General features: G+C 41.0%; 1 protein-coding gene across 1 annotated transcript in view; it reads left to right on the top strand.

Moving 5' to 3' along the window:
* Positions 1–9,274, top strand: part of ctnnbl1 (catenin, beta like 1) — a 78,449-nt gene extending 69,175 nt beyond the window's left edge. The window contains exon 16 of the mRNA XM_026153900.2: positions 8,663–9,274. Coding sequence (XP_026009685.1) covers positions 8,663–8,751 — 89 coding nt within the window. The 3' untranslated portion in view covers positions 8,752–9,274. The remainder of the gene's footprint in view (positions 1–8,662) is intronic.
* Positions 9,275–11,776: the final 2,502 nt, after the last annotated feature.

An 11,776-nucleotide genomic window follows, 5' to 3' on the forward strand; every position in this document is an offset into this window, starting at 1 on the left:
GCTGGCCATGCAAGAACTGGGACATTCTCAGCTGCCATCTGCCCTGAACAATGTGAACCATGATTCATCCGTGAAGCGCACACCTCTCCAACGTGCCAGATGCCATCGAATGTGAGCATTTGCCCACACAAGTCTGTTACGGCGACGAGCTGGAGTCAGGTCAAGACCCCGATGAGGACGACGGGCATGCAGTTGAGCGTCCCTGAGACGGTTTCTGACAGTTTGTGCAGAAATTGTTTGGTTGTGCAAACCAATTGTTCCAGCAGCTGTCTGGGTGGCTGGTCTCAGACGATCTTGGAGGTGAACCTGCTGGATGTGGAGGTCCTGGGCTGGTGTGGTTACACGAGGTCTGCGGTTGTGAGGCCGGTTGGATGTGCTGCCATATTCTCGGAAACGCCTGTGGAGACGGCTTATGGTTGAGAAATGAACATTCAATGCACGGGCGACAGATCTGGTTGACATTCCTGCTGTCAGCATGCCAATTGCACGCTCCCTCATTGCTTGTGGCATCTGTGGCATTTTGCTGTGAGACAAAACTGCACATTCCAGGGTGGCCTTTTGTTGTGGGCAGTCTGAGGTACACCTGTGCACTACTCATGATGTCAGATCAGCATCCTGATGTGGCACACCTGTGAGGTGGGATGGATTATCTCAATATGGCAGATGTGCCCACTACCACACATTTGGACTGATTTGTGACCACTGTTTGGGAGGGATGGTTATATTGTGTATCTGGAATGAATTTTAGGTCTCTACGTCCATCCCATGGGGAATGGGAGCAAAAACAAAAGTGTTGCGTTTATATTTTTGTTCAGTGTAGTAACTGTTAAGTCTAATATACCCTAGTAAGCTATAGTACTTTTTCCTTTGGGAAAGTACCATCTGTGAATTCTGCAATTCTGTTGAAGAAAGACGTTGAATCTATTTAATTATTCTTGAAAAAGAATTTATTTCTGTGCAGTTTTCCCCCTGCATCAAATTAAATTTGATTACATCGATTAAGCAACATGAGGTGGAGGGTGGTTCCCTATTTTTTTTTTTTTGCTGGGAGTTTGCAACCCTATTAGTTAGGTTGTTGAATATTTCTGCTAAGTACTCTTTAAAATACCAGAATAGGGAGCATGGAATAGGTTTAAGTTTATTAGATTGATCAGTGTTGCTGAACTATGAAATATTTTGGGCGCAGTGTATTTTTTTTTTTTTTTTTTTTGCCTGTCCCGTTTGGCTCTTTTGCCATCAGAATTGTTGTCTAAAGGTAAAGAAAGATGCCCAACGGATTTACTTTACCAAATTGACCATCCCAGCCTTGCCGTAATGGTCCATTTGATTCACCTTTTATTGTTTATTTTATTTTCACTTACTGAATACGGGACAGACTTGACTGGGGGAAAGAAGGGGAGAAAGAAAGAGGGAAAGAGAAACAGCTGAGAAGAGGGACGGGGGAGAAGGGCAAAAGACAAAAACCAACAGAATGGGCGCAGTGTATTTTTTTACGTACAGGTATAACAGAATAGCTTTAGTGTTGTTATTTATTTAAACTTGAGTAAAAACTTATACAAAATGCAGCAAGATATTAAAAAAACGTTTTATTGATTAAAAAACACACTATATCGGATTCATATCGATATCGGCAGATATCCAAATTTACGATATCTGTATCGGACATAAAAAAGTGGTATCGTGCCATCTCTATTAAAAATACAAACTATTGCATTTAATGTAAGTAGCAAAGTCCACCCTACACAGACTTTCTCTGAAAATATCAAAAATATAGACATAGATAAAAATTTATTTGTGTTTATTAGATGTGCTGATGAAACTGGTTTATGAGAAGAAAATAAACATTTTCAGCAATTATTGTTTTTTGAAGCTTATGTCTTGCTAAATGTTGTCATGGTATCCAGATTTTAGAGAGCTTTTGCAGTATCTTTTTTCCCACTCTCTTTGTTTGTTTGTTAAAAGGCAAACTGCATGATGATTATAGACTGTAGGTTACCCCACTGTGGGCATATTCTGTACCAGCTGTCCTTTGTTCAGTGGGATCACAGTGGCTTGAGACTGGTTTAGCAGTGTTTTAAATGACTTATGGTGCTCCAGCTGCAGCTGTAATCACGCTGAAAGTCCTATAGCGTGTCCCTATCCTTGGCTGCCGTTGCAGAGGCTGCTCCTGGAAATGATTCTCCTTGTATTCATGGCAGATCCGTCCCAGTCGCTGACCTGAGTAATGGCGATGCTCACTACTGTATTGTCCTCTGCCGTGTTGCCGTGGTGACAGAAGGAGAGGGTACCAGCATGCCAAAGAAAAGGTTCTGCAGAGAGTTGAAGAGTCACGGAATCTCTGACCTCTCTGTCTGTGTGGCTGACTGCAACACCATTTATAGACATGGAGACACTGGCACTCGGTCACAATGACAGGCTGGCAGTAATAGAGGCCATAGATTATCATGTTTTTGTTGAGTTGCTTTCTCTGAGTTGCCCCTCACCTGCTTTTCTCAGTCACCCTTAAAATTGTGCCTTTTTAAGTAAGTCTCGTTCGCATCCAAACCTCTGCGGATCAAATTAAAATCCCTGATTCTGACATTCAAGGCTTTTGTATTTGCACAAATCTGTGGACAAATCTGCATCCTCATATCTGCAGATGCTAGTCTAACTTTACACTTAACTTTATGCCTAGTGCTGTGGCCTGCTATAACCTAGCTCTCCCCTGAATACTCAATGATGGAGTAACCCGAGCAGATTACTGTCATCCTGAGCGTCTTCTGACCTGAGCTCAGTGTTTGTACTTCTAGAAGCACTTCTTGTAGCGTGCTATGCTGCCTTTACTTCTAACTTCTTTCTAATGTTGCTCAAACTTAAATACATCTCTGCAGTCTCACTTCAGTTATTTTTTTTGTGGTAAAGTAAGGTCTGCTCCTGTCTGCATGCCAAATATCCTTGGGGAAAGTACTAACCCCAAGTTACGAATGTGTGGATGTTAGATAGGAGCACTTGTATAGAAAGAGTATAGAAAAAAAGTGCTTGTGTGAATGGATGAATGAGCAAAGTTGTGTAAAGTACCACTACATAAAACCACTACATAAGAACTGGTCCATTTACCATAAAAATATGAAAATCTCTTTTTGCACTTGGGCGTCTCCGGTAATCTCACTGTAGCGTTCATCTCTACTCAACATTTAAATAAATATACTCTTCTTATCAGGTAAGAAAAGGCAAGAATTAAGCTTGGCAGAAGTGTGGGTTTAGGTATTTAAGCTCATTGTCATCTTAGTGCTTTAAAGAGCCATTTTTTTCTTCTTCTTAAATAGTTTTAATAGTTTTAGCTATTAGGTATTATCATTGTCTCTCTACAAGTTTCACTGTACAGAACAGTCAAAGAATTATGCATTTTTCAAAAAATCTCTGTGTTAGCTCAAGCTGTTTAGAAGAGAAAATCAAAACTTGGCATGAATTTCTTGCATAAAGCTGACAATAAATGTCAAACTCAACTGTACGCACAGCTTGGCATTTTCCATTTATTTACTCTCAGATTTACCTCAGACTTCATCTTAGTGAAATAAGCATTGACCTAAAAAAATTAAACTAACATGGAAGTGCCACAGACTGCAGTCCCTCGACTAGATGTAAATGATTATTACAGTGGCCAAACTCGGCTAATTACTCCATTCATTACAACTTTGCAGGGGCTTGAAATTCTGCTTTTACTGACTACAGTCTACTCATCTATACTTTTGCTGTACTGTGGGCTTTAAAGCATGATAAATGCTATCTCCAACTGAAGCATGGTGTTAAAATCATGTGAAATATTTTTCTTCTTTTAGAATTTCTGAATGCAAATTTTATACATACATATTTTGACCTACAAAGGTTGACATTACTTTCCATGAGTGGCATTACAAAGTTAAAATTCCTAATGAAAAAGAATGCATCATGCTGCATTTAGGTGTTATTTGTTGTGGTGAGGAAACATAGAAAGTGTTGTTGTTAATAGCTTTCCTATTGAATAAGAGTTAGAGAAAGAAATTTATTAATCACTGTTAGGGCTGTTCAATATAACGATATATATCGGATGACGATATAAAAACGTTTATGTTTAATTTTACGCTATCGTTTGTTTCGTGGTGTCGCAAAATAAACTGTTTACGGCAATATTTTTTCATCGTTCTGATGGTCACTGTAGTGGCTACATTAATTTCTTAAAGTTCTCTCTTTTTCTTATATTTAATATAACCACACTACGGACGGACAAGCGCCTGTTTTTATGTGTTGTCTTTAGCAACAACGACGGTAAAACCATCTTGTCACGTGTCCGCTTGTTCCACATAAACCTTTCACAATAAAGCTCAAGATCCTGTTGAGACTTTTCAAAATAAACTGAATCACCTGAAAGAGTATGCAGAGTATTTTCAGATGAGAAGCAAAAAAGACCGTCAAGTGCTAAAAAATAAACCTTAGACTTAGACGTTAGAACAGGCTTTTCCCCGCAGCACGTAATAAATACTCACAAAGAAAACGGCGGCCGTTACAACTTATATCTAAAATTGTATACTTTCATGCATCGGTTAAAACACTCGACTCCAGATACACAACGCCCAGCTGGAACCACTTCACGCAAGACGAGCTGCCCGAGATTCACAGAATTTACAGAAAATGTTACATTTTTGTGATTTATATCATTATCGGACGATAGATGTCTTATATCGGGATATGAGATTTTGTGTCATATCGCACAGCCCTAATCACTGTAGACAAAGACAACTTTATGCACTTGGTCAGCTAAGGAGTTTAAAAGTGCTACTGGTTTTAAATAACGAGTTAAAACCAATTACCATGCCATTTAAGAACCGTGAAATACAGTGGGGCAAAAAAGTATTTAGTCAGCCACCGATTGTGCAAGTTCCCCCACCTAAAATGATGACAGAGGTCAGTAATTTGCACCAGAGGTACACTTCAACTGTGAGAGACAGAATGTGAAAAACAAATCCATGAATCCACATGGTAGGATTTGTAAAGAATTTATTCGTAAATCAGGGTGGAAAATAAGTATTTGGTCAATAACAAAAATACAACTCAATACTTTGTAACATAACCTTTGTTGGCAATAACAGAGGTCAAACGTTTACTATAGGTCTTTACCAGGTTTGCACACACAGTAGCTGGTATTTTGGCCCATTCCTCCATGCAGATCTTCTCGAGAGCAGTGATGTTTTGGGGCTGTCGCCGAGCAACACGGACTTTCAACTCCCGCCACAGATTTTCTATGGGGTTGAGGTCTGGAGACTGGCTAGGCCACTCCAGGACTTTCAAATGCTTCTTACGGAGCCACTCCTTTGTTGCCCGGGCGGTGTGTTTTGGATCATTGTCATGTTGGAAGACCCAGCCTCGTTTCATCTTCAAAGTTCTCACTGATGGAAGGAGGTTTTGGCTCAAAATCTCACGATACATGGCCCCATTCATTCTGTCCTTAACACGGATCAGTCGTCCTGTCCCCTTGGCAGAAAAACAGCCCCATAGCATGATGTTTCCACCCCCATGCTTCACAGTAGGTATGGTGTTCTTGGGATGCAACTCAGTATTCTTCGTCCTCCAAACACGACGAGTTGAGTTTATACCAAAAAGTTCTACTTTGGTTTCATCTGACCACATGACATTCTCCCAATCTTCTGCTGTATCATCCATGTGCTCTCTGGCAAACTTCAGACGGGCCTGGACATGCACTGGCTTCAGCAGCGGAACACGTCTGGCACTGCGGGATTTGATTCCCTGCCGTTGTAGTGTGTTACTGATGGTGACCTTTGTTACTTTGGTCCCAGCTCTCTGCAGGTCATTCACCAGGTCCCCCCGTGTGGTTCTGGGATCTTTGCTCACCGTTCTCATGATCATTTTGACCCCACGGGATGAGATCTTGCGTGGAGCCCCAGATCGAGGGAGATTATCAGTGGTCTTGTATGTCTTCCATTTTCTGATGATTGCTCCCACAGTTGATTTTTTCACACCAAGCTGCTTGCCTATTGTAGATTCACTCTTCCCAGTCTGGTGCAGGTCTACAATACTTTTCCTGGTGTCCTTCGAAAGCTCTTTGGTCTTGGCCATGGCGGAGTTTGGAGTCTGACTGTTTGAGGCTGTGGACAGGTGTCTTTTATACAGATGATGAGTTCAAACAGGTGCCATTCATACAGGTAACGAGTGGGGGACAGAAAAGCTTCTTACAGAAGACGTTACAGGTCTGTGAGAGCCAGAGATTTTCCTTGTTTGAGGTGACCAAATACTTATTTTCCACCCTAATTTACGAATAAATTCTTTACAAATCCTACCATGTGGATTCATGGATTTTTTTTTCACATTCTGTCTCTCACAGTTGAAGTGTACCTCTGGTGCAAATTACTGACCTCTGTCATCATTTTAAGTGGGGGAACTTGCACAATCGGTGGCTGACTAAATACTTTTTTGCCCCACTGTAGCTATTAATGCTCTCCCATACTACTCTGATAGATACAGATTTGTAGGATGTAGCCGTACAGTGGCCAGCAGGTGTGCTAGGCATGTCTGCATGTTAGCCCATTCTTCTTTGGAGAATCTCTCAAGCTTTTTAACATTAGATGGTCGTCAGGGATGGACCTTGATCTTCAGTTCACCCCACAGATTTTCAGTAGAATTTAGATCAGGGCTTTGTGCTTTGGTTCTTGTTTTTCTGGAAGATAAAAACGGTGACCCAGACTAAGTTTACCTGCTGACTGCTTGAGGTTTATTTTTCAAAATAATCCTACATCCTTTTTTCATGATTCCTTCCACCTTGACGAGATTCACAGTTCCAGGTACACTGTGATCTTTGGTTGTACACCTCTCCCTTCTTTCGCCAAAGAAGTCTACATAATCTTTCTCCAGGTTATCATTAGCGTGCTTCAGTCTGGCTTGAATGTGTCTCTTTTCTTGGTCTGCAACCTCACGGTCCATTCCTGTGCAGGGTCCTAGTGATTATCTTCCTTGGGACTACATTTCCCAACATGGCTAAGTTCACTCGTGTCTCTGCATTTGTTCTGGGGTCTCAAGAAATATCTCTCACTTGTTTTCTTTCCAGTGTCCTTGACTACCTCTGCCAGGCTTGCTCGGTGCTGCGTGGCTCTCTTTGAATTTATAGTTGATACTTCTCACTCCAGTTCTTGACACGTGGAAACACTTAAATTTTTGTATATCCATATCCTGCTTTTTGAGCATCAACACATTTTTTTTTAAAGTCTAAACTGATTTCTTTTGTTTTTGTCAGAACGATGAAAAATTAAGAAACAGGTCCTTATAAAACCAGAATTAACATAATAAATAATTTTGCCTGTTCCTCTAAAACATCTGTAAACAAGTAGTGTTCTTTTACAGTATCTCTTGAGGTTCGTCCTCAGCCCTATTACATCTGTCACTATCCTTTATGTACAATCTAATAACATAAAAACATCCTTCTACCCTCAAAAGCAAAGTCTTCTCTGTGTCTTTGGCAGCCATTCTTTATCCTCCTAAACCCTGCGGGCTCTTGTGAGGAAAGCCCCCCTTCATTCTCTTCTCTCTGAAGTGTCTCCCAGAGAAAAATCTTTTTTTTATTATTTTTTTATTTTTTTATTCCATCTTTCTGTCTCGACATCCCTGAGTTTAATGTGTAATCCCTGCCTCAGAGGCTGGGTGAGAGACACGCCGGATGCACGGACTCTGCCGGGGCTGCGGCAGCTGCAACTTTCTGCACATTAGACTCACAAATCGACCGTCGCGCTGTCTCAGAGGGCTCGTGCGAGAGGCAGACAATAAAGAAAACAGTCAAATGTAGAGCAGTCCACACTTAAGTACAAGCACTACACAATACACCTGGACCGGTTACTGAGGAAACAGGGTAGATTTCAGTGCAGCCACTGCTGCAGGGCGTCTTATTATAGAAAAGCCCTTTTTTTTTTTTCTTTCCACAGGAAACATCCTATAATTTGACTTTTTGTTGAAAAGTGATGTACAGACTGAAGAATGTCTAGACTAGAGTGAAAGGCTATTTAATAACAAAAGCCTTTTAATGCATAGTTCCCTTTCGCTTAGTCCTTTTAATATACAGAGAATAGCTTTCACTCTCCCTCCCGAAGTTACAGCATCTCTGCTCTGCTTCTTTCTAATTATTCAGCATTTTAAGTGCAGGAAGCAGGCGTCAGTGCCAGTAATTTCTAACTGAACTGCAGACTTGCCCCAGGGCCCTTGATGGTCAGTTTCTCAAATCAGCTTGCATGCATAATTCAAAGTATATTTGTATTCAGTCAGTTTTAAATTAATCAGCACAAAGTAAAGCTGAAGTGAGGTGGTGTTTCAGGACCAGAGCACTGGTTAGTTTTTGGTGGCTTTGACAAAAACCCATCTAATAAATTTTTGTTTTTCTGTGAATATCTTTGCGTTTTTCTGTCTGTTTTATTGAACAAATGAATTATTGAACCTACATTACTCTAATTAAACTTCTTAGGAAAATTCCTAAACCTGAAGTGTACGATGTTTTTCTTCCCTCATTTGCCTCCTGTTCAGTGCCGGAGGAGGACCAATTCTGTCAATTTCTGGCTCCAAGCATGTTCTGTTTAACCGCAAAAGTTAGAAGGCCCACGGCTGTGCTGTCAAGCCAACTAATCCTCTGATTTTTGTTTATCTATTGCAGAGTACGCCGAGAGCATCGGAGATGGAAAGAGCGATGAGTTCAAAGAGGCCGAGCGGAAGAGGATCATGGACCTCGCAGACAACTTCTAAGCTCACTTCTTCTCTTGCAGACGCTCACGCTTTCCCACCCTCAAACACAAAGAACCTCGGTGATCATCAAACCCAGAAAATTAATGATTAAATGAACAGAAACAGCTAAAAGCATTCTGTGGAGGGAGATAGGGTTTCATGTGAGAAAGAATTTAAAATTACAGCCCTAAGTTAATAATATCCTTTTTGTCTACTTGTCTAAGTCTTGTGTCAGAGAATTGGTTCAGTTCCAATGAAGATGTTTACTGCAGACACAGTGGGAGTTGAGTTTGGAGGGCAGAAAATTGTATCTTGACTGAAACACCCAGCCAGCAAGACTACTCTCAGCAACAGTGCTGTTTATTTACTGAACTCTGGTGTTGGACACTGCAGGATAATCATGGACACAGATTTTAAACTCAGAAATTTCCCCCCTCAAAGCTTTTTACCTGGCGAGTTTTTGTTTGGTCTGTTTTGTTTCTGTTTTTGTTTTTTATAGATTTAGGTGTAAAATATTTTCTAATAAAAACATTTGGTGATGGAATTCTGATGGCCATTTTGATTTTGATTAAATGTCATGTTTTACAGCGTGGGATTGGCACAGCAAGCTGATAACGGTCTGTGCACATGAATTTCATTATGCCCCCACTTGGTTACTGTTGCACGGAGCGCAGATGGAGACAGCAAGCCTATATCTGCAGCCCCGTTCGCAATATTAGAATCCTTGCGGAAAGGCAGACCTGCTTCTTCTTTACTTGTCGAAACCCACCCACGGATGGATCGCAGCAGCCTCCCGGAGCTCTCAGCCCACTGCTGTTTTTCGTTGACGCTGATGCTGTTCACGCACATCAGTGAGGAGGTGGATTACAGTACAGCTGTGTACACAAACAGACCTACTGCATTATTGTCTCTGTCTTGTCCGCCAGGCTGCATCTTTGTTTGGGAGGAAAAAAACCTGTTATGAATTACATGTTAACTGAGAGAGAATATCAGCCTAGTATCATCCTTATCTTATAAGAGTAATTTCTATATAAAGACTGAATTTACGCTTTGGTGACAGTGGGAAGGAAAAACTCAATTTTAACAGGAAGTAACATCAAGCAGAGCCATGCTCCGGGATAGGCATCCATCAGCCTGCCACTGGTTGGGGATACAGGGTCACCCTAATTATTATTAAGTTTCATCAAAAAGGAAAGTTTTTAGCTTATCTTAAAAGCAGAAAGGGTGTCTGTCTCCCTAATCCAAACTGGGAGCTGGTTTCACAGAAGAGCGGCCTGAAAGCTCTCCCTCTTTCTTCTTTGTAATAGGTTAGGAACCACAAGTAAGGCACGCGTCTGAGAGTGAAGTGCTTCATTGGGCTGATTGAAAATAAAATTAAATACAATCATTTTGTGTTATTGACCGCAAATACTGGACATGTTTTGTTTTTTTTTTCCTTCATAGGTGCAGAGGCAGACGTTTAAGTGATGAACTGTGTTAGACTTGTGCATGACACTTGTGTCGATTATGGTCATTGCTAAGTCAGGTCACGCACCAATTTTAGATTTTAGCTGAGGATTCTTAAATCTAAAATATCCATCTTCATACTAGCTTTATACTTGATAGATGTTGGGAAGCAGGTGTTACGTCTAGTTATATCTTGTTGAATTAAGTTGGTTAAATCTACAAAGAGCAATAAACCTCAGAGCCAAATTTATTTAGAATATTAATAAAGTTGCATATGGTTGTGCCCCATCTGAGCCTATTAAGAGATTTATATGACGCAGTTATGTCAGGTTTCTGTCAAAACACTCAGTCAGGGCTCAAAGATCAGAGCCTGTTCCTATCACAGGTAAAGATTTCTGTGCATCTGAACCATAGATGATGACGATTAAATATTAAGATTATTTGCAGATCCTGAATCTAAACCATTTGACTGTGGAGCACGGAGAGTGCTTTTCTACCTTGAAAGGTTCTTTTTTTTTTTTTTTAAATTAATGGCTTCTGGTTTTTATTACACTATATCCTAACTTTTGTTAGAAACTGGCTTACATTATCAATCACCCATTTAAGTACACCATGTCCTCTCCAGATCCTTGACCATGACTGCTGACAGGAGGCAGCAGTGGTGGGAGGGACTGGGTGGGATGCTCACTGACAGCTGCCACATCTGCTGCATTTCCTAAGTGCCTTTACAAAGTCTAATATCACTCAGTAACAAGATGGGTAGAGCGGCGGGGCGTCGTTTGCATACCGTATTGGCGGAGGAGGCCCAGCCCCATGCATCTCCTATCAGTGATTATGACTGCAGCGTGTTTAACAGCGGTTGTACAGCAATTTCACAGCTGAGGGGAGGGAGAATAATTGTATTTTCCGAATGACTGAGTGCAAACACTGTGCACCACTGTGGTTTTGAGCTTTTCTCTTTTTAGTAGGGAAGAAGAAGGTATTCTGTTATTGAGAGTGAACAGAGGGATTGGTAAAGTTTGCAAAACAGACACCTTAATGCTTTGATATATATAGAGAGAGATAGATAGATAGAGAAATAGATCTGCACACACACCAGATAAAATCTGTAAAGCTAACATGTAAGGCTAAATATAGCTCTGTAGCTAAGTCTTTTATGTATTAGCACTAATAATATTTAGGTTTGAAATGTTGGCATAATAAAAGCTGTGTATTTTGACCCTCAGTAAACATGGCAAGAAATAACAAAAGCAGTGTGATGAGGAGGGAAGGATGGCAACAATCTATGTATACTGCCAGGCAAAATCACTGTATGCGACTTTCGCTAAACACATCTAGCAGGCCGGGAGTTGACATATTCAGTCATGAGCTCGCCCATGTAGACAGCAGACACTGAGTAAGCATACCGGTGGTGACAGGGAAAGAGGCAGGCTGGCTGTTTAACACCCTCTACCTATATTAATGGCTGTCTAAGGTAAAGGAAGAGACAGCAGAAAACCTGAAGCAGACAGGTGAGATTTGGTCTAATGACAACCGTCTCTTATTGGTTGTGAATTCAGTCTGCCGGCATGGTGCCTTAAATGGCCCGACTGGTCGATCG

Source organism: Astatotilapia calliptera, chromosome 20 (genome assembly GCF_964374335.1).
Source record: "Astatotilapia calliptera chromosome 20, fAstCal68.1, whole genome shotgun sequence".
Lineage (NCBI taxonomy): Eukaryota > Metazoa > Chordata > Actinopteri > Cichliformes > Cichlidae > Astatotilapia > Astatotilapia calliptera.